Raw genomic sequence first — 22270 nt, forward strand, 5'->3', positions numbered from 1 at the left:
TAAAAACCCAAAAGAAAAAGCTTTATTGGTATGCATCCTACAGAAATGGCTACAAGAAATGGCCTTGGAGTTAGCTGTCAAAGAAAACAAGGAACAGCTGTGCTCTCCCTAGGAAGGTACCAGCCATGAGCAGATTCCTTACAAAACAGGGCAGCATGGAAATATACTGTAGGAAGAGAGGAGGGGAGCAGATTGATGCTTCATTCTTCAACACTGATGGATGGGGCAATTTCAAACAGTTGAGAGGAGGCCCAGTAAGAACAACCTCAAGGTGTTTCTCCACTCTAAAAACAGCACTTCCCATTTTTACATAGCTCCTCTATGTGTAAGTGCTTGCCAACTCTGCTCTGTATAGAGAGCTGGGGCAACTACTAGCAGAGCTTCTGCAAAGGCAGAAGACAGTAATCTTCATTTGCCCTCTCTCATCATTGGTTCTGATCAGGTTTCAGTCCCCACTCAGTGTGTTATTTCTCCAACCCCAAGTATATTACTGAATTTGTACTGTTTTAGAAAAAAAAATCAACCAGTTTTCAATAAGAGTAAAGTCCACAGATGTTCCAAGACCCTCTTGCCAATCCAAGGAGGTAGCCACGTATGAAGAGGATCACCTCTTCTTGAAGCCATACTTTTTCCTTTCATAGAAAAGATCTGTCTTGGAACTGCCCAGGTTGACGATCTTAGGGCAACCATCTCTCTGAAAGAAAATAAACTGCAAGTTAGGAAAGGAGCAAACACCGAATAACATCATAGTTGTAGCAGGTTCTCAGTTGCCACACTCCTCGCCCTGTCCTCAACACATTTCAAACACCTGTACAGATAAATTGCTCTCCAGTGCTGGTTACCTGTAAGACAGTGAAACAGAGAAGAGGATGGCTATCTTTTCAACATTACTGTAGGACATGCTCTCCCTCAGGGCTGAAATGGAAAACAGTTCATATAACATCAGCCATTAGTGAAAACATTGAATTATTTCTAAATCAGGATATGCAGGACTTCTAGGGCCCAGAGGAATAACCTTTCCCCTCCTTAGACAAAAAGAATCTTGCTGCTCTAGATGTCACCAAACCATTCTTGTGTTTAGGAACCCCTCAGCCTTGACAGCAGAACTGAACCATAGGTTTCTTGCATCCTGGATCGATTACTGCAGAGGCTGTAGGGTCAGCTACTCACAGCAGCTACACAGATAGGTTCTTGTACCTCAGTTCCAGTAGATGGTGAGAAAAAAGCCACAAGAAAAGCAAGGGGAGTAGGGGAAACCCTCCTGAGAAGTGTGGTTGCAAAATCACATCAGAAATGCACCTCTTGGTATACCTGGGAACATTTGCCCGTGGGCCACCTGAGCCCAGCATCTGCATAATTCTTTAGGGCAAAACATTATGGTTGGCCACAGCAGCTGTGAGGGGCCCAGCAGGCAGAGGAACACGTGTCCTTGGCTGAAGTACAATCCTGAGTGCATTAGATTTAGAAAGCCCCTGGGCAGATGTCAGATGCTGTAGAATCTGCAACCAAGCTTCCTGGCTCCCATGCCAGAGATGCAATCTGGTGGGGAGGATCTGCATGATAGGAATAACAGGAGAGGTAGGGAACAGAAATCATCCCTCCCCCATACACCTGCCACAACCCATTTCTAGCTACTGTCTCCTTATTTCATTTTGAACCTCAATAGTAGGACTCTTTCAAGCCTTGCCTCCCACGATCCATGGAGTCTGTTCAAATCTTGACAACCTTATTGCAGGGCTCTGTTCATTCTTCCACCTCCTCCTAAGGACACAGCTCATGAGCACCCTCCTTTCCCCAAGAAAAGATTACTATTTGCAACTCACAGATGTCCTGGGTGACAAGGTGAGATTCTGGCCTTTACCCACAGATCGAAGTGGGCTGACACAATACTTCATTTCTTCCTCCACTAGAATAAATGAACCAAGAGTAACCAGGTCCTTTGCTTTGTGCCACATAGCATTCCCCTTTGCCCTCCATTTTATTTGCTTTCTTGCTTCAGTATCTTTTCCAGTCTTTCTCTGAGGATGATGAAAGTGCTGTGGCTGAAACCTTGGACTGTTAAAGCTTCAGGTACAGAGCTCTGCCCAGCTGTTTTTCTTATTCACATCAGCACCAGATACCATAATTGTGACAGGCAGCAGCACACCTAATTTTTCTCCTTCTGGGCTCCCTATGCTTGTGCCAGCACTTTCCAGTCCTGCAACAAATCATGTCAAATCTACTGTTTCAGATCTGCAACTTCACATCTGCAATACTGAGTTTTCTGCCACAGAGCAACTTTCTTCACTCACAGTAGCATTCACCGGGTGTCAAAATACCCCAGACCTGTTATTCTCCTCTAGCTCTGTTTTCTACAGTCCTCCCTGACAGAGTAGCTGGTTATTTCACACCTGAATCAAATATAAGATACAGATGCATCTTAGGTTATGAGAAACATTTGTTGGGAACCCCTATGAATTGATAAAAACAAAAACAAGCCTATTTTATTCATGACTTATAAAGCCAGGCATCTTCATTCCAAAGGCAAGTGAACAAAACTACTGTTTTTCACAACAATTAGAAAGTAGGAGGCAGCACCACCATCACAGCACTTATATCCATATTTAGATACAGAGAAAGACTATGGTCCTATTAGATCTAATGACTAAATTCAAATGAGGACCTGCTCCTATTCTGGATTTGGCTGCAGGCCTCTAGAGAAAACAGGCACTGGAGAGAATTAAAGCAGCAACTTGCACAGCTGAGGACACTCCTGTAAACCACTCTCTCAGCACATTCTTCACAGTCATTAGGGTGTGTAGGAAATGACATTTGCAAAGCACCAAACAACTTTTAAAAGAAACTCTCACAGCTACCAGGCCTATATTCTGGGATAGCAGAGCTGTAAGCATCATGTTCTTGTTCTTCTGTAAGGTCTTTGTAACATGAACTGCTTTGGTGGAGTTCATGTCCTGCACTCATTGTGTTGGATTATTAACAAAAGCCTTACAAGGGGTGAATAGCTGCTTCATTTCACATGTGCAGTGGCTTTCAGCAAAATATTATAAAAAGATGATAGCTCTGGATATAGACAAAAGGGACCATTACATCAAAAAGCATTAGCAGAAAGAGAAGTATCTACAATACAAACCATTCCAGAAAAGAATAAGAAAACATAAATTGTACCCCACTGAAATTATACAAGAAGCATCAAAATTGTGAAACACAATTAGCAGTGGAGCCATTGGACACTAAGGACCAACTTTACCTTGTTATTCAAAGAAAAACAAAGGTTTTGATTCCACAGGCCTTACAGTACCATATGTGCTCTTAATCAGTGGCTCATAATGGACTTCTAGTGAGGAGCTGCTCCTACCACTGCCTTGCAGTGTCTGCAATATTTCTGACCCTGGTGAAACCTAGGCTGGAGCTGTAGTAAGGTAACAACCTGAAGTGGCAACAAGCAGACTGTGGAGGAAATGAACTGTGAGTGTGCAAAACAGCCAGAGATCCTTAGAATGAAGAGAGTTACAATACCTCAAAATGCTTTGCAAACACGGGGACCGATCAACAGGGAAAGAAAGGTTTGAGTTATCGCAAACGAGTGCCAATTGTCCCAGCACTAATTTTGGCAGTTCCAAGCCCCTTAAAGGTAAGCATGGCTACTGTGTAGCTGGGATGGCAACTCACATCTTTTTCCTGGATGGTGCACTCCTTGCAGTAGTAGGCATCGGACACGCCGGGCCCCCCGCAGATGACGCATCGGCCCTGGTAAGAGCCATAGTTACACTCGTCACAGATGCGCACCAGGGTGCAGGGCCGCACGTAGGAGTCGCAGATCACACACTTGCCATCACCTGTGAGCACAGCACAGCCTTTGGTTACAGAATGTCCTTTTTGCCACCCCCAGGTCAGAGGAAAAGCCTCCTAGTCAAGTGACTTTCCTGTACACTCATAGACATTACAGCTGAACTGCAGAAATGTGCCTTGCAGGCACAGGGCACAACTTTGCACTGCACACAGACTTGAGAGGAACAAGGGCCGTGGCCTGCAATATTTGAGGGTTGTTTTACATTTAGTCATACATTCACAGTCAGAGAAAAAACCCGAAATTACTTCTTTGTGATTAGTCAAGATTTGCTTAGATTGTACCACTACCTTTACACTACAACTTTTCCTGACTTACTCACTTGCAAAACAAAAAAAGCCAGACTGACAGGACTAGAGTCCTTACCTACAGAGAAGCAGCAGTGTGTGCTTCTCCCACAGTGCCACATCAACAAAAGTCTGGAGTTACTATCCTCAAAGAGAAAAGAGATTATACTCATGGTCCCTTTAATCCTTCATCTGTGAGAAAGCCAAAGAAAGAGCAAACTGGCATAAGCAGCCATTTCACAGAAGTTGCCCTTGCGCTCTCACAAGGAACGGAGTGAAATTCAAGTACTCATATCATACAGGCGAGGAGCCATCAGATGCCAGTGACAGTTTCTGCTGAGCTGGATCTTAACCAAAACACTGACCTACGGATGAAAGGCTTCATATCCTATTACCAGTTCCCAAGGTATCTAATCCAGACTCCCACAAACAGCTTGTCTAACCTGCTCTTAAATCTCTGGCGTGACAAATCTCAGCTACTACCAATGGGAATCTGTTCTTTCCTGCTCTAACTTTAGGTGCTTGCCCTCCATTTCTTCTTCTCCTAGATGCTAATGGGAACCTTTCTCGCAGTAGGATGAAGCCAGAATCCAAAAATGCATTTTCCCCCTGCTTTGAAATGATCAGTATGATATTTTGGTATTACAGATTATAAGGATCCAGTGAAGCAGTATACAGTGAAGCACTGTAGCCTCAGCCAGTGGAAATGCTGGGAACAGGTACTCTAGAACTGCGCTTGTGCAAAAGTCTGTTTGAGCTTGCAACTTTTTAAGTACTCCTTGAGCTACACTTGCAATGTTAAGGTAATTGTTCCCTTCTCAAAGAGTGCCATCAAGTTTGTGGTAAAAGCAAAAATAGATTCCAACCTTTGAATCCAAACTGCATGCTCTAACCACAACACTATGTTCTCAAGCAACTAAATGTGGATGCTATACTTACATTTTTCACAGAGTCTTCCAATTGCTGGAAAAAAAAATAAAAAAAATAATTATTTGAGGCAGGAGAAAAAATTAAGTAACTATGAGCTTGAATGTCAAATAATTATCTTCTGCAATGAGTAGTCCTTCAAAAAATTAAAGGTTAAACCACAGAAATGGTTTGAGCATAAATACAAACATTAATGATAAACAATATATATCTTCCTGGAGACATTTATCAGGATTAAAGATGCACTATGAATGCACAATAACACTCCTCTGCAGTAAGAAAACCTACATCCATAATTCCATTTCAAACACAGCCAGTGTGTCTGACTGAAGGAAATGCTGTACATGAGTCTTGGCACAGCTTTTACACTGGTTTTAGTGGTGGGGGGAAATCAATTGTTTGTTTAAAGCAGCCCAAACACTTCTTTGCTTTAGAACATAAAGATAGTTAAGTGTATCTTAGAAATCTTGTCACTTGTCTGGGACACTCATAACAATGATGTTAGGAGCTTGGATAAATGCCATAAATAGCAACTTTCAAAGACTAGATGTCCACATTCACAAAGGCTAAATAGTGATTTGAAGAGAGACAAGTGATTTGTCAGGACATAACTTTTCAACATATACAAATGGTTAGAAGCACTGACTATACTAAAAAGAGATTTCCCACGGACAGTGCAGCTGAATGTGTCGCATTTATGGATCTTGCAGAAAGCTGCTCATTAAATTTGTTTTCTAGTGAGTGACAAAAACCTGGAAGGGATACCTCAACTTCTAATCTTGTATAAGAGTTCTTTGAACCTTACTCAGACGCGACAAGGGTAAATCCCGTTATCTACATTACAGGGAAAACCCGGAAGATAACTTTTGTCTCGCAGCCAGAAAGATGCTCCCAAATGCTGCTGGAACCTTAACGCACGCCGGGCCATCGAAATAAAGGTTAAATAAAAGGAAAACAAAAGCGGGAAGGAGAGGGGGAGGGAGAGGAAGGGAGGAGCGGGTGGCGCACATCGCCCCTCCTGCTCCCCACCCCCCCCGCCGGGCCTAGCGGCCGCGCGCGCCCAACGGCCGCTAACGGGCCCACGCGCGCGCGCGCCTCCCGCTCGCCCCGCAGCGGGAAAAGGGGTGAAGGGACCCCCCCATCCTCATCCCCCCTTCCCCCGGGACTCACCGACACCCGCCTGCTTGCGGCAGAAGATGAGGTCCGGGTGGTGCTTGGCCATAGCGAGGCGATACCCGCCCGGCGCTGCTACTGCTGCGGGCCCGCGGAGCCCTCACCACCGCACCGCCCCCGGGTCCTGGCCGGGGTGAGAGCAGCGCCTCCCAAAGCGCCTCCCCCGAGGGGAAAAGTGCCGGGGGATTCCGAGATAAACCCTCGCCCCTAAAACTACTCCATCCCTAGCCTTTCCCCGCCCAGAAGAGCCCCGAGTGACAACCGAGAACCCCCTCCCTGTCGCGGGTGTCTCCCTGCCAGGACCTGCGCGGCCACGCCCCCCGGCGCGCGCCGGAGATGTCAAAGGGGCGGCGTGACGCCATCGCGGCGCGACTCCATCTTTGTCAGTGAACAAAATGGCGCCGTACTGCGTGCTGGCGGCTCGGCTGAGGGTGAGCGGCGGCAGCGGGCGGGGCAGGCAGCGGGCGGGACGGGCGGCGGGGATTGCGGCCGGGACAAGATCATTGCCCGCTGGGCGCCTGGGAGGGCGGCCGCCCGCCCGCAGCCTCGGGGTCGAGCCGTCCCCGCCTCCGCGTGTAGGTCAGCGTGTCCCCGATGCGGCCCCACGCCCCGTTTCCATGGCGATGGTGGGGCGGCCGCGGCTTTGGCGGCGGCGGCGGCGTGGCCGATGCTCGGGCCCTGGGGCAGGGCGTCTCCCGCCCCCGGGCCCGGCCGGTCAAGGTGAGTGCAAGGTGAACGGGGCGGCGGGGACGCGGCCTGGCGCCGCCGCCTCCCCGTCCGCCCGGACCGCGCTGCGGTGCGCTGGAGTCGCTGTCAAAGCTCCGGGCCTAACAGGGCAGAGAGCCCCGGGGCGTGGGCCTGAATGGTGAAATAAAAGATCTTTCCCCGGGGCAGGCATTTTTCTTTCCTTCGTCTTGTATTATTTCCCCTTATGGGCGTGCGGCGGCACAAGGTGACTGACCCTTTGTTGTGTGAGTGAGCTGTCTTTTGGCTACTTTGCTTCAAAAATCCTTTTAATACAAACAGAGGCCCCTGGGCGACAAAGATGCCAACATCTCTGTATAAATGGGAGCTAGGAAGGCTGAAGAAGCAGGGGGGTCAGGCACATAAATAACCTTTTTTCCCGGAGCTGTGATAGTGGCTCTTGCATTCTTGTCTGTCATGACCTCTAAAATTCACCTTTGCCAGTAATATGATCTTGACACAGAGATTGCCTTCCTTGAGACTTCGTTGTGTTTAGTGTCTACTCAGTAATAAAGTTTTCATGATCTTTTAAAGCCTGTAAGGCAAATACGAGGTGCAATTTTCTGTTTAGGGCTGCTAAGGGATAAGGAAGCCTTTGCTCCCCTGTGATAAAGGCAGCCAGCATAACTTCTCCTTTTGCCACGTGTGACCTTGGCCAATTCATTCCCCTTTCCTAGGGAACTGAAGTAAGAATTTGGTTGGCTTTTAGTATTCTGAAAGTCTTTTGTGAATCTTCATTCCAGTTTTATTATTACTGTCTTACTTTAGAGGTAGATGTTTTGGAAAAGTATAGGGGTTTTTAAATTTAAGTGAAAGTTACAGAATAGCACCATTGCAGGTTGGTATATTTGTTCTTAGTTGTTAAATAGTTTTTAGTTTGTACTTTGAACAGAAATGACTACTCATAAAATGAAGGCAAATCTTTTATTAGGGTAATGAATTGGTTCTCATTTTATGGTGTGACATTGCATGAGAACAAGTAGTCATTTGCTAAAATTAATATTGTATTATGCAAAACAAAGGCTGTGCTGGCACAGTCAATATGGGGAATTTAGTATTCCAGGAGGTTGTCATCTATTATCAGGCTCAAGGTGCATATTTTTTTCCTCCCTGTGAAGGACTAAATCTGTAATCAGTTTGATGGTGACCAAACATGCCTCTAGGTGATGTCTTTAGGAAGCAGGGGTTTTTTGCCTCTTTGTGCCAGACTAGAGATTAATGAGTATGAGTATCATCTTGTCAATCACTGTGATAGTGCCAGCATTGTCCATGGCACATATTACTACTATTGGTTCTGTTTACCTCCCATTTTGGAACTGTTTTGGAACTGGAACTGCAGAGAAAGCTTGCTGCTGAGGGAAGTAAATTGGAATTAGCCTGATTTGGACTGACTGTCCTATTTAAAGTATAGTTCTAATAGCCTCAGGGGGTCAAGATCTCTTCTCTGCCTACCTGAGATAATGCTTTTAGTAACATTCCATTTTTAGAGCCACATTGGCTGACGATTGACTGAAAGGGAGGACTGTAAAGCTCTTAACTGCCTGAAATATCGGGTTTATTGAGGGCATTGTGGGTAAGTACTGAAATTATGCATGGGCAGCTTTGTGTATCTGGGAGAAATGTTGTTCAGGGCTAAAGTCATCTTCAGAACCATAATTTTGGTTGCTATTTTGAGGTGGGTCTAGAAAATGAGCCTGCATTTACAATTTGATTATACCACACTGCTTTTTTTTTTTTTTTTTTCATTTTATTTTTCTTTTTTAGGCTGAATCATGGTGAATACTGGAAACTTGGCTAGTGTTCTTAGATGAGGGAAGATGAGGAAAGATGGTATTTTGGGTTTCAACTGGGATTTCTAGGACAGATTTCCCAGATAGGAGTGCACGTAACACATTTGCTACTCTTTTGAACATGAGCTTTTGCTCACTGGGCTCATCTGCCTTACTGGCTGCCAAAATGCAAGTTATTTTCTGAATTCAGACTCCCCTTGCATCTGGAACATTCACTGTAGTGAGCTAAATGCAAGATAGCTGCCTTAAAATCTGTAAAGAGCAGTGTTAGCTTCCATACAGAGATTTCAGAAATAATGACCCATTTATTAGACTGGCTTTTTTCTGTCTTTTAAGGAAGCCTTTCACCTCATAAAATACCAATAGGCTTAGGAGCCCTGTAATGATTACTGTCATTCCTTTTACTGAAATTTGAACAAGGACGTGCAAACTGGAATAAGGGATTCAGTGCCAGGTGAGAGGAGGTCACTTGGCAGCTTTTGGTTAGGCTGGCAATAAACAGTTCCTGGATAAAAGGGTAAATTTATAGATTGGTGGCTGCCTGCTTCCCTTGGCTGTTTGGCTCAAGGCACTTCTCACTACTTATTAAAAAAATACCATGGAAGCCCTCACAAAGCATTAGTGCATTCCCTCTCAGAGAAGTGTGAGAGGCAATGAAGCTGGGAACTGTCAAGCTTGTGACTTTTCCTTAATCTTGCAGTTCTGCCACCCCATTTCTGAGGATACAATAGAAGAAGGACATGCATGGAGAACAGACAGGTGTGATGAGTGATATATTGTAGATTCTTTGAGAGGAGAACTCACACTTTCAAACCAGGCAGTTTATGCTTGGTGGTGGGTGGTGGTGGAGCCTTAGACTTGCTGGCTGCCAGCATGAGAACAACTATATTGAATCAAATTAATTCCCAGCAGAAATATGGGATTAGATTTATATCCTGGTAAAATGAAGATGGCACTTTTTAATTAGGTGGCTTTTAAAATTCTTATGTAGAGAAAAATGATTCTCTAGTCTCTCTAGATTCTCAGCACTAATGCTGATTGGTTTAGGCAGTTATTTCCCCTGGGTCATATTGGCCATTACAGAAACAGACCTTCAGTTTTCCAGACTTCTCCAGGTCCAGACAGAATCCTTCATCTTAAACACACTCTCTTCCTGCTTTTGGTAGCCTGAAGCTGTGGTCAGCAGGATTCAACTACTTTGTATTGATGATTTCACAGTTACCAGCTGAATACTGACATAGTATTGTGAAAAAAATTACATTTCCTTGTGCCATTTCATGAAGTGAAAAGACCCATAGATGTGTAAAAAAAGATTTTACCTGAATTTTGTTTGAAAAGTTTTGTTGTACCTCTTTTTGGAGAGCCCTGCTTCAGATTTCTGTTTTAATCAGCTTTGGTCCCACACAACACTAAGATGCTATGAAGCCTCTGCTGTTACTTTTATTTCCATATGTGTTCTTCTCTATGATGAATTAAGAAGAAAATACTGCATTAAACCACAATACAGTTCCTGGCCTGGGAAAGAGATTATTTTTCCATGAACAGTGATTAAATAGCTCAGTGTTTTTTTTCAAGCCACTCCAGCAGTTGGAGACTTTCACAAGACAGTGAATATCTTGTAAGGTAAAAAAAAAAAAAAAAAAAGGCCGGAACAAAGCAAACATAAAAGTTACACAGCTGCTAGGTAAAGAGCAGCTTGGCCTAGTTTGTATGTTAAACAAAGAGAAGCTGGGTGGTGTTTGATTGGGTGTGGGTGGTTGTTCTGGGGGTTTTTTTGGGCGTTTTTTGCTGGTGGAATAGGGAACGGTCTTAAGTCTGACACCTGTGATAAGTTCTGGAAGTTCTAAGATTAAAGTGCAGCACAGTGAAATTTGATGACTGGGCTTCCCATGCACTCATGGAGGAGCAGTGCCCTCTTTGTGCCACAAGGTTCACTTTCCTCAGATACTCTTCTGAGTATCTGACAGTGTTGTGCACCTGCTGGTGGTCTGTACTGCTTCTACCAAAAGCTCTTTGTGTAATGGCTTAGGATAGTTTGGTAAAAATGCAAACTGCACCCTTAGTGCACCGAGTAGTGTGATCTTGCCTAGCTTTCTCAAAATTTTTGTTGCAAAAGATACTAACAAGTGTTATCAAAAGGATAATAAAACAAGAGACTTGGCTAAAAATTGGTGATGTCTCTTTGATCGTGATTACTTCAGGCAATCTTTTCAATACTGGTAATAAGAAAGCTGGAAAAAATATTCACTTGAACAGATTTAAAGAATTAACTAGTTTTCTTGACAGTGGTAAAAAAACCAAACCAGTGGTAGGTACAATGATTGTGTTCTGAACAAGGACATGCAAAATAAGTGTTTAGTGTAATACTGCTACATTTATTAACCTGTACTTATCGAAACTTTGTAACACTGAAGTGGCGGATGAATAGAAAAAGTGGGATTAAGATTAAGGTGTAATACTGGAGGAGGAAGAACAACTCTGAACTCTTTTCTTCAGTCTGTTTCTAGACTTCTAATGCTCATGAGTGAGACTTTGAAGGCATGTAAGAAATGCATGTGCCAAATCCTTGGAAGTTTTTATGGAGGCTGCTGTCTGACTCACTTTTCAAAGCTGCGTGAGAGCTTTTAGCCCTGGGCACTGGCCTGTCTCTTTCAGGTCAGGTGCTGTAAAGGTGCCTCACCGTAGCCTGCCCTTCTCCTGTGTTCCAGGAAACTGTCTCACTGTGGAGGCTGCCAAGTGAAATTTGGGCTATTTTTTCCCCTGGCACTTTTTGCTGATGCATTCAGCTCTCGGTATAGTTCACTTATCATGCAGTTAACTCACCTGTGGGGTAAGGACAAGGCTTTTTGGAGGTGAAAGGTGAGGGTGCTGTTGTGAGAGTGAGGAAAAGAGCACCTGGTTCTGTGCAGCCAGGGTGGTGGAGCTGGTGTGGTTTTTTCACATCTTGCTTCTCCTGCTGTGTGTTACATTGTAGACCAGGCCCCTACACCAAAGTCTCCTTCTGATTTTTAGTAAGTTTTGTAGCAGTATGGAGGGATCCTGCCTAGGAAATTTAGTATGTGATGGCAGAACTGAGGTGTGTCCACTCAGTCTCATGCTGTGTCACCTACCAGTCCTCCAATGTCAACTCAATGGCAGCAAGCAAATACAAACCAGGAACAGCATTGGCTCTTCTCCACCATGACTCTGATCTATAAGGAGTATGGCAAACTGGAGCTTTCTTGAGAATTGGCTTCACACTGCCTGAAAGCAGATTTCTCATTTGAAAGCATAAGGCATCTGGTGCAACAAATAAAAATGTGGAATAATTTAGTAAATGCTACCTGTTCTGGGTACCTTGGTGTCTCACTGTTTAAGATAATATGCAGTAGTGTATGAGGAAATGTATTTGGGTGTCTTTAAAAACCTTTGCAATTTTTCTATTCCTCGGTCTGTAAAATCCCAGTAACAAAAACTGAAAAACATTTTTTATTGATATGTTACAGAAATTCACTCTACAGGGTTCCAGTGCTAATACTCTCCTTTTTTCAGCATGCCTTGAATAGTGGGGTACGACGCTACCATGTGGCTCCTGTCCTGTGCGCACGGGCCAAGGTGGCCATGAGCCACTTTGAACCTAATGAATACATAAATTATGAAAAGCTGGAGAAGAACATCAACATTGTCCGTAAGAGGTAAGAGTGTAGAAGGGAAGAAGGGAGGGGTCAGTGTATTGAATTGAGCTCTGCAATGACAGGAGATGAAGAAAAAAATGTCGTGGGGCCCTGGTACAAGGAATGTTTACTAGGGAAAACAGCACTGAACAGAGGCAGTGATAAATATAGTGAAGGATGAGTTGGTAGTGTCTCCTCATGGTGGTGGGGCACTGTGGGAAGGATTGAAGGATATGAGGAAGCACTGCAACATGCAGAGAACCAGGCCAGCGCAGAGGAGGTGCTAGAAAGAGATCCATCCTCTTTGTTTAATACCCTTGTTGAGGAGTCTTCACATTGGCCCTTGCTTCTTTCTGGGGCAGCAGCACGTGGGCAATGGTTGTTACAGGTTAATGCTTCTTTGAGCTGTGTTCTGCTGTAGGTGTTAGGCATGGAACAAAGGGCCAAGAATTCATAGCATATGTAAACATAGTGACCTTAATCTGCTGATAGAGGCTTGTGTGCCTGCTAATTTGTTATTCCTGCTCCACTTACTGTGGCAGTGGTTTGTATGACTATGTCCTTCAGTCTTTGTGTCCCTTGTTAAATGCAGTAGCTCTTCTTTCAAGTTGTTGTGTTAATTACTTCTCAGAAGATCTTGCTACATACATAAATAGATTCCTCAGCTGATACAGCTGCAGGATGAAAGGTCTGAGGTCATGAAACTCCACTTACTTGTATTTGCTGTGGGATCTGGTATTTGTGATTTGAGGCTGACCTCTTTCTCACCTCTACATTTGCTGTTCTGAAGTATGATTCAAGAAGTGAGCAGTCAATGTTTCTTTTACGGTATAGGAAGATTAGAAAAGAAAGCATAAAATGACACAAATTTATATGTTTTTGAACTTTATCAACTGAACCCTTGTTTTAACCATGTGCCAGTTGATATTTTAGTGCTGTAAGAAGAGCATGGAGGTTCTGTGTGCTAATAGGTCTTAAAAGTCTGAGCAATGTAGGGAAGCATTCTGTTACATGCTTAAAAGGGCAAATGTTGAAGTACACAAGATGCACATTCTAAAATTATTCTCCCCAGGCTCGACCGCCCACTGACCTTGTCTGAGAAGATTGTATATGGACACCTGGATGACCCAGCAAAACAGGAGATTGAGCGCGGCAAGACCTATCTGCGCTTACGGCCAGACCGTGTGGCCATGCAGGATGCCACAGCTCAGATGGCAATGCTTCAGTTCATCAGCAGTGGGCTGCCAAAAGTGGCTGTGCCTTCCACCATCCACTGTGATCACCTCATCGAGGCCCAGTCAGGTGGTGAAAAGGATCTTCAAAGAGCCAAGGTCACTGTTGCAGAGACTTAACTTCTGTTTGAAAATGTCCTTTCAGTTGAAGAAAGAGCTTATTTTAATTTTTTTTCCCCAGAAGGACAGCCAGAAACCAGATATGGTAATAGATTGCCTATGGTGGTCAGCTCTGTAGGTCAAATGCAGCAAAGAAACAGACTAAATGGATTTTTGGGAGTTTTTCAGCTCAGATTCATCCATTACATGGTTTACAGGACCATAAAATGTGGGAAAAGCTAGTCTTAAGTTGTTATTGATAGAAGCCCAGATCAAGTATGCTCTGGAGAGAGAAGATATTTCAGCTAAAGGAGAGAAAAAAATTATTTCAAAGGGGAAGAAAGGAAGTCAGATTACTCTATGTTGCAGTATGGCAGTGTGAAAAACTTAATGAACATATGTCTGCATTGCACTGGTGTATCCTGTGAGGGGGAGGCGAGTAGTTACTTTCCCAGACCATTTGCTAGTGATTATCTGAAGAGCAATAACTGAGTCATGAGCAGCTTTCATGGCTCATGGGTATAGTATAAATGTGTGTAAAAGTATGGAGGATGTTGGGTTTTATTTGGGAATTTCAAAGTGTTGTTTGTCCAACTGCTGATTCACTGCCCTTTTTAAATTTTCTATTCAACTGCCTATTCCTTCCCAAAAGAGCTTCTGTAATATATAGACAGGTTTATCTCTAACCAGCATACCACAATGCATCTGCTAAGGAAATCTTGTTATGCCGAGTGGACTTAGCCTAAGTCCACTGTCAGAGCCATAAGGAATTGCACCTGGAATGTTGATACCAGAATTTACAAACAGTAAACAGGGGTCAGCTGCATAATTTTAAGCTGGAACATTTTAAGATTTTAGTCCATACCTATTCTCAGAAACTTGTGGTGTTGAAGTATCTGCTTTTGGCCTTCTTCAGTGGGCCACAATAAAGCAACTTGCACCACTCAAGAGTGATTTGGGGAGTGCTTGCTCTGCTTGTCTCAGTCCTAAGTTGTGCAATTAACAGTTTAAGACTTAACTAAATCAGACAGTTTCTTTTCTCCCATTCACCTCCTGTTTTCCCCTTTCCCCTATTCCTGCATATATTCTCAATGGTGCAATTATATTTGCTGCAGCCCTGAATTGAGCTGAGTCCCTTCTTTGCCTTCCACTCTGAGCAGAGCAAGTAAAGGTCCTGCCTTCTTCTGACTGGCTTCTGCTGCTGCCAACTGGCACACAATGAATGCTGGCATGCCAGAGGGTGGTTTGGATTTACTGGGGGAGGGATGCACAAACAGAGTGGAGTGACCCAACTCCCAGTGGAAAACGAGGCTTAAAGAGCTGCTGCTGCCTCTTGGGAAACTTCTGCAAATGTGTGCTGAGACAATTCTTCAATTATCTCGTTTCCTCTTTCCCTTTATTCTGAAGCTTAGCTGCATGAGAACAGTCTTTAAGAAATTCTCTTCTTCTAGTGCTTATCTTATCTACTCCAGCACTCTTTTGCCAAGAACTGTTAGGATATAATAGTGTCATACTTCCTTGGCAACCATGGTTTTTCTCACAAGCAATTTTCACGGTGTGACCTCCACCAACAATGGTGACAGTGCAGCAAGAAAGGCAGCATTGTGTGAGTCTTAAAGAGGGGACTTGCTAGAATGACAAATAACACTCACCAACTCCCCTGGCAGTGAACAACTTCCAGTTGCATTTCTTAAACTGTAAAAATAAAGCCAGAATATTTATCTAAGGGATTTGAAATGTCTCCAAAGCATCTGTATAGGAAAAAGAACACAAGGTAGAGAAGGAAGGAGGGGCTAGAATGAGTGAAGGAAACATATTTTAAAAATCCCCTGAAAACAGAAAAAGTGAGCACAGCATTTTTAATGCCTTATTGGCAGGGTTTTCCTTAAATTGTGCTGTTTGGAAATAGAAACTAAAAAAAGATGCTTTTAGTAGAGCTACAAGTGGGATGAAGTTAAATGGCCTGTTACAACTGTCTGTCAAACAATCTTAATCTTAACCTTTTGGTTTTAAAAATTATGTGCATCTCCCTCCAGTTTGCTGCAAAGCTGGGAAGCAAACTACAGGCAAGCGTGAGAGAGGGGGATGTGTTTGAACAAGCTTTTGATGTATGGAAGAACAAAATGTGGTACTAATGCTCTGTGCTTCCCTGTGTGAATAGGACATAAACCAGGAGGTGTACAACTTTCTGTCATCAGCTGGTGCCAAGTATGGAGTGGGATTCTGGAAACCTGGGTCAGGAATCATTCACCAGGTAAAGTGTGTGTGTGTTTGCAGTTCTTGAACACGCAGTGGGTCTTTCACCTTAGGTTGGAGAGAGAGCTCAAGTACAAACCCGTAGAGAATTTCACCAGTTTAGGAAGACAACTTGCTTTGCTTGAGGCAGGCGAGGTTTCTTACTTGCTCCCTCTTGGTAATCTTGACAACAGTGGGGTTTTTTTTAAGGTTATTTTAGTCAAACTGTAACCTGATGTGTGATTAGGTAGTGCCAACAGCATGCCATGTGAATCACAGAAGCTTGAAATACCTTAACTGCTTGTGGGCTGGCTCCTCTTAGTACAATTGAGACAGTGAGGTGGGGCCATGAAGCTGGCTAAATAGGGTTAATATAAATTGCTTTTGGTGGTAAGGAAAGCAGCCTTGGGAACATACTTTTTTTAGGATTGTTACGTATGCATTAGTTCTGAAAAAACCGAGAAGAGTATATGAGGATACAACAGAGCAGCATACTTCAAGTACTCAAGAGTGGCAACACATAAAGAGTTGCTAGGTGAATTTGAATAAAATGCAAAACAGTTTTCAAGCCTGAGATTCTCTTGTTATTACATTAGATCTAAAAAAGAATATGACAGTCCCAAGATAACTTACCACTTAATGAGACTTTTTGTTTTTTCAAAACTGACACCTCTGTCAAGATGTCCCTAACTTGCTTGTGGTTGGTTTGCTTAGAAGGTCCAGTAGTCGTTTCTCATTGTTCCTCTGAGTCTCAGGCAGCAAAAGTTGAAGAGCAGCTTGAAGCAAAAGGAGTGGAGAGGGAAATGGATGACTGGTAAGCATCCTGTCAGCAGGGAACTTGTGATCAGGTGCAGTCAAGAGCTGTCTGCTGTGTTTTCTTAGCTGTAGAGTGAGTTACTAAGGTTACCTTAATGTGATGCAGTAGATGAACTCTTCAAAAGGTTATGGGAACACCTCTGGTCATTTGTGTTCTGAAACCAGTTGTAACATCTGTCACGTGGCAACATAGCTCCGTGCTGTGGTTACCTGTCTTCTTGTGGCTCACTGGCTGGAGGAAACTGATCCTGTTGTATAGCTCCAGAGTACAGCTCTGCCAAAGTGAGGCCTTGAGAGTGACCTTTCTCACACAAATACATCAATGTGGCTACAGGAATGTAAAGCTGAAAGTTCTGGAAGCAAAACCTTGGTCTTCTTGGTAAAGGACTGCCTTAGTTCTGTTCAAGCTGTTCTGTGGTGCATGTGGTGTGAGTTCTGTGCTTCCCAGAAAGGCTGTCCCTAGTGTTTGTGTGGCACATATGCAGTGAGAAGTTCATTAGCTTGAGTTCTCTATGGTGTTGTTACCACAGAAATCTCATTTTTTTTCATTGAAGAATGGTTTTGTGGTTTTGTTAATAGTTGAAGAGTCTTGCATGGAACTGGGAGTAGCAGTAAGGGAAGAGCAGCCTGTTGGTGTCTTGGTGAGAAGTTCTTCTATGTAATTAAGTTTTGGCTGGCAACATGGATTGGAGGATCCTGTTGGTATTCTACTGCTATGGGAGCATAAATGCTACGGAAGGTCTTGCTAGCATTGGATAAGTGAACTGACTTGCTCAGCTGTTCATTAAGGATATGGAGATTATGGAACAGACTCTTGAGCCCTAACAAAGGTGGCACCTTAGCAAAAGCCTAAACTGGAAGGAAAAAAAAGGGGATTGTTTTCTAGTTTTTTTATTACCCTGGGATGAGCAAGGATCCTGGAGCTGAGACTTGGTATCTCGTTCTGTTATTACATCCTCCACAAGGAATTTGAAACAGAAGAGGATTTCCAATTCAACCTAAATTCAGTTATTTTCTTGCTGCTGAAATCTGCAAATACAAACTGATCTAAACTCTTGTTCTTGTTTTCTTTATGCTGTCTTCCCCCTCCTTTCTCATGAAACAAGCAAGCAAACAATCAATTTTTATTTTCAGATCATTCTGGAGAACTACTCCTACCCTGGGGTTTTGCTGATCGGCACAGATTCACACACCCCCAATGGAGGTGGCTTGGGGGGAATCTGCATTGGCGTGGGTGGAGCTGATGCTGTGGATGTCATGGCAGGAATCCCTTGGGAGCTCAAATGCCCAAAGGTAGGAACAGAAGGAATAGTAAGTGTCACAATATTGTCATAGTACAGCTGGCCTGAACTGGACAAGGTAAATCTGACCATAACACAAATCAAATTTAGCTAGCCTAGTTCATGCCTGAACAAGTCCCCAGATAAGTTACAAGTGACCCTCAGCCATCCCCATTCAAGATCAGTAGGAAGAGATCTGAGCGGAGAGAGATCCCAGCCAATGAGCTTCTAAACCCAGGAGTTTTGAATTGAGTATAAAAATGAGCTCTGAACAATAAACGAGGCTGTTTTGTCTCATAGGCATCTGGATCTCGAGTTGTGGATTTTGTCTCCCCACCCACAGCCGGCATGTAACAGCTAAACTTTGATGCCAAGGGTGAGAGGTATGCTGTGTAAGGAGCATTGATTTTCAAGCACTAGGTATATAAGGCACCAGATACCATTGCAGTGTGATAGGAATATACCCCACAGGAGAACTATACATTGTTACCTTTCTGACAGGAAGTGATGTCAGTATTTTTTTTCCCCTCATTGATGTTGCTCAGGTTATTGGTGTAAAACTGACTGGCAAGCTCTCAGGCTGGACTTCTCCTAAAGATGTGATCCTGAAAGTGGCTGGCATCCTCACTGTCAAGGGTGGAACAGGCGCCATCATTGAATACCATGGGCCGGGTGTGGATTCAATCTCCTGCACAGGTAAGTCAACACAGATCTCTTATCTGAGTGGATTGTTGGTGGAGCTGGGTGTTGAGCTATCTGTGGAGGGTGGGAAGAGAACCAAACAAGAAGGACTGAATGTTTTCCCCTAGGCTTGCCCAGCAGTTTGTACATGGCAAACTGGAAGAGTGGTGTAACAAGATAGCACTCCCTCTCAGTGATAAAGTGACTTCTCTCCGTTAAATCTTCTTGTGATTTTGAGAACATGGAATGGTTAATTGTGAAGAATCCTGTAAGATGGTGTGTCAAGATAAGAATAAGGGTGGATGTATTCCAGTGTATACTTAGAGGGTGGAGATGTCAGTGATAAAAGAATGACATTTTAATTTCAGCCTAAAATAGGGTGTGAATAGAAAAAAGAAACAGGTTAATGGGAATATATATGTGACATCTGCTAAACAAAGAGCAGAGGTTCTGAGACCAGAAAGCAGTTTGTAACATGCAGTTTATACAAGCTAATTGTGGATCTTGGCTGCTGAATTTGAACTAGCAAATATTGCAGTTCTCTGTAATGTGCTAGTTAGGACCAAATTACAAGAAATGTGTCTTCCTTTAGCTTGAAGTGCAGCCTTCAAGCTGGACTTCTCTCAATTTGCATGACTTGGCTACAGTTTGGATTACTTGGTTTTACAAACTGAGAGCCATTTGGGATTTTTCTTCTATGAAATCAGGGAGAATCAGAATCAGAGGAATTTTATATCTGTTTCTATCTTATTAAATGTAAAACAGGAGCTTCTACAGCTTCATTGTTTTGTCCTTGAAAGGGATGGTTGATCCCAATATTGTGAGAAAATATTTGGGATTTTTTTATTGTGTTCCATCACTGGAAGCATTTTATTCAGCCCACTGAATTTCTCACAAATGTCTGGGTCCTCCAGTAAATATAAATTAGATGGTAGGATGGGCCAGGACACTCATTGCAGGTAGCAGAAACACTGCTCACTGCTGTAAATTATTTAATGCTCAGTGCAAACAGGGATTCCTTGTTATCCCTTCCAGTGTCTGCAGGTATCAGTGTAACTTTTGTCTCATTCCTTCCACAAGAGTCTGGTTGCAGTATTGGTCAGAAACATAGGGGGCTGAGCCAGCTGTTATGTTGTCAGTGTCCTCTCAGCTGTGGCTTTAGGTTTCTGTGGCTGATGCCCTGATCTCTCTTAGCTTTGCTGTCTGTTGCTTGTACTGACTTCTGGAGAATTGGGTAGCTTTGGACTTTCTCCTTTGACCCTGTGGTCTATTCTCCCACTTCTCTAGGAATGGCAACAATCTGTAACATGGGGGCTGAAATTGGAGCTACCACATCGATCTTCCCTTACAATGAACGCATGAAGAAATACTTGGGCAAGACTGGGCGAGCTGGTAAGAGGATTTGGGGATTGAAATGGGTAGAAGTATGGGTTCAAGTGAAGGTGTATTCTAGGAGCAGTATCCTCCTATGGTGTTGTCTGATGTGAATTTTGACCTTGTGTGGTCCTGTAGGTAATCTGCTACAAGTATGGAGTCTATAGATGAAGTGGCTGGGGAAATATGTGGTGGACCCCCCGTGTTTGGTTGTTCTAGACTTTTTTTTTCTTCCTTATACTTGCTGCACTTTTCAGATGTTCCTCCTTTTTTTTTCTTCCTTATACTTGCTGCACTTTTCAGATGTTCCTCCTTTCTTATTCCAGATATAGCTTCACTAGCAGATGAATTCAAGCAACATTTGGTACCAGATTCTGGTTGTCAGTATGACCAGGTGATAGAAATCAACCTCAGTGAGGTAAGGCTCCCTTTCTTCTTGCCATTTTAAATGCTGTGACATGACTCTGCTTTGTTTGAATGAGGACCAAGCTGGGAGTTTGATGCAACACCCCTGGTGTTGTGCTAGAACATGTAAAATACATTCAGGTCTGCTTCACTGACAGCTTGTGCTCCAGTGTTCATGTAGGAGAATCCTAGTTAAACAACTTCCAGATAGAACTGTGGAAAGGAATTGATTTGCTGCTGTGTTTTGGAGTTATTCTTTGCTACTGTGATTTCTGACTTTGTCACTGTTTCTTAAAGCTGAAACCACATATCAATGGACCTTTCACACCAGACCTGGCGCACCCTGTGTCAGATATTGGTGCTGTGGCAGAAAAGGAGGGCTGGCCTGTTGATATCAGAGTTGGTGGGTAGCATTTGCTCTTTCCTCTGCCTTCATACTTGTGGCATAAACATTGTTGTCTTGGGATAAGCTGTTGGTCACTTAGCTTGGGATCCAGCTTTTTCACTACTGCTGTATGTCCTTTGACTTTGGTGCAGTGTCGTCTCTTCATGGCCATATGAATTTTCTGGGAAAAGTACTGACCACATGGGCCAAGTGTGTAGGATGAGATCCAGGATAGCAGGAGGGATTTTAATCTCAAGAGGTAGACCAGGTTTTCTTCCATTTTTGAAACTTTTGAATGTTTGGGTTGACAAGAATGTTACCCGTTGAAGATGGCTTTTGTTAAAAGTCTGTGCCATGGATTTGCCTGTTGCAGAGATTTGTCAGGAGCATGATTGTCAGCACTCACAGCAGTTGGCTGTTGAACTCTTGGGACGTAGTCAAGTTAGTACTTGCTGTCCTAAAAAGCAGGCTTGGAAATTTATGTGCTTGCTTTTGGGATGGTAACTTTTGGGCTGGCTTCTCAACTCTTGCTCATGGAGTGTAGGAAGGAATGAAAAGAACAGAAACACATTGTAAAGCCATATCCCAGGTGGGAAGTGTATTATATGATAGTGTTATGAATAGGATACAGTTAGAGCAGCTGTAACTGAAAGAGAATTTTTATTTTGCTGTTTAGCACCAGAATGCTGTTAGGATGGTATAGCATATCCTCATGTGGCCTTCAAGGCATAACAAAGATATTTCTTTTCATCATTTCCTCCATTTTTTGCTGTCTTGATTTGAAGCTTTTTCTGTCTTTGTGGATCAATACCACTCTTTGGTTATTTGCTTAACCAAGGTGCAAGTAGGTGACACTCAGGTCTTGTAAACCAATAGCCTACTTAGATTAGACTAGTGACTGGGTAGTGTGTTCTGACTGTGCAACCTCTAGAGCTGGACAGGTGATTGCTTGTGACCACAGTATATTGCTGGGAGGCTTGGCAGTTTCAGTACCTGAAGCCCTTTCAGATTCCTTATCAACAGAAAAGGTAGTTGTCCTTTGTTCTTCTGGGAGATGGGTCATGGAGAATCTTCCAAGTACCAGGGCTGCAGTAACCACCATCCCGTTTCTGTCAAACACCACAGGCTTGATTGGCAGCTGCACCAACTCCAGCTATGAGGACATGGGACGCTCTGCAGCGGTGGCAAAACAGGCGCTCGCGCATGGATTGAAGTGCAAATCCAAGTTCACAATCACACCAGGGTCAGAGCAGATCCGTGCCACCATTGAGAGAGACGGTTATGTGAGTATGGCTGCTCTTTGCACTTCCAAACAAAGGGTTATATTCTTCAGGACAGTACC

At 43.6% G+C, this 22270-nt stretch overlaps 2 protein-coding genes across 4 annotated transcripts in view; one reads left to right on the forward strand and one right to left on the reverse strand.

Annotated features, from left to right (window-relative positions):
* PHF5A (PHD finger protein 5A) lies at positions 1 to 6365 on the reverse strand. The gene is made up of 4 exons (XM_058864271.1): positions 6232 to 6365; positions 5074 to 5097; positions 3670 to 3836; positions 1 to 694 (listed from the first exon to the last, which is right to left on the reverse strand). Exons 1-4 carry the CDS (start codon positions 6281 to 6283, stop codon positions 605 to 607), a joined length of 333 nt encoding a protein of 110 aa, XP_058720254.1. The 5' UTR covers positions 6284 to 6365; the 3' UTR covers positions 1 to 604.
* The window catches only part of LOC131592640 (aconitate hydratase, mitochondrial), a 27122-nt gene continuing 6861 nt past the window's right edge, over positions 2010 to 22270 (forward strand). Inside the window, exons 1-11 of one of the 3 annotated variants that reach the window (XM_058864269.1) lie at positions 2010 to 2070; positions 4783 to 4853; positions 12300 to 12442; positions 13494 to 13752; positions 15914 to 16006; positions 17938 to 18096; positions 18629 to 18779; positions 20052 to 20156; positions 20465 to 20556; positions 20841 to 20946; positions 22054 to 22211. In XM_058864269.1, coding sequence (XP_058720252.1) covers positions 2025 to 2070; positions 4783 to 4853; positions 12300 to 12442; positions 13494 to 13752; positions 15914 to 16006; positions 17938 to 18096; positions 18629 to 18779; positions 20052 to 20156; positions 20465 to 20556; positions 20841 to 20946; positions 22054 to 22211 — 1383 coding nt within the window. In that variant the 5' untranslated portion in view covers positions 2010 to 2024. Of the gene's footprint in view, positions 2071 to 4782; positions 4854 to 6525; positions 6666 to 6813; positions 6955 to 12299; positions 12443 to 13493; positions 13753 to 15913; positions 16007 to 17937; positions 18097 to 18628; positions 18780 to 20051; positions 20157 to 20464; positions 20557 to 20840; positions 20947 to 22053; positions 22212 to 22270 lie in introns of those variants that run through there. The other 2 variants (XM_058864270.1, XM_058864268.1) reach the window with 2 other exon arrangements.

Source organism: Poecile atricapillus, chromosome Z (assembly GCF_030490865.1).
Source record: "Poecile atricapillus isolate bPoeAtr1 chromosome Z, bPoeAtr1.hap1, whole genome shotgun sequence".
Classification (NCBI taxonomy): domain Eukaryota; kingdom Metazoa; phylum Chordata; class Aves; order Passeriformes; family Paridae; genus Poecile; species Poecile atricapillus.

Bases quoted from the DNA above. Each gene is read 5' to 3' on its own strand.
- PHF5A (XM_058864271.1), bottom strand. From the start codon at position 6,283: ATGGCCAAGCACCACCCGGACCTCATCTTCTGCCGCAAGCAGGCGGGT. The intron at 3,837-5,073 runs GTAAGTATAGCA...CTGTGCTCACAG, and splicing joins TGGAAGACTCTGTGAAAAAT to GTGATGGCAAGTGTGTGATC. The intron at 695-3,669 runs GTGAGTTGCCAT...ATTTTCTTTCAG, and splicing joins GCACCATCCAGGAAAAAGAT to AGAGATGGTTGCCCTAAGAT.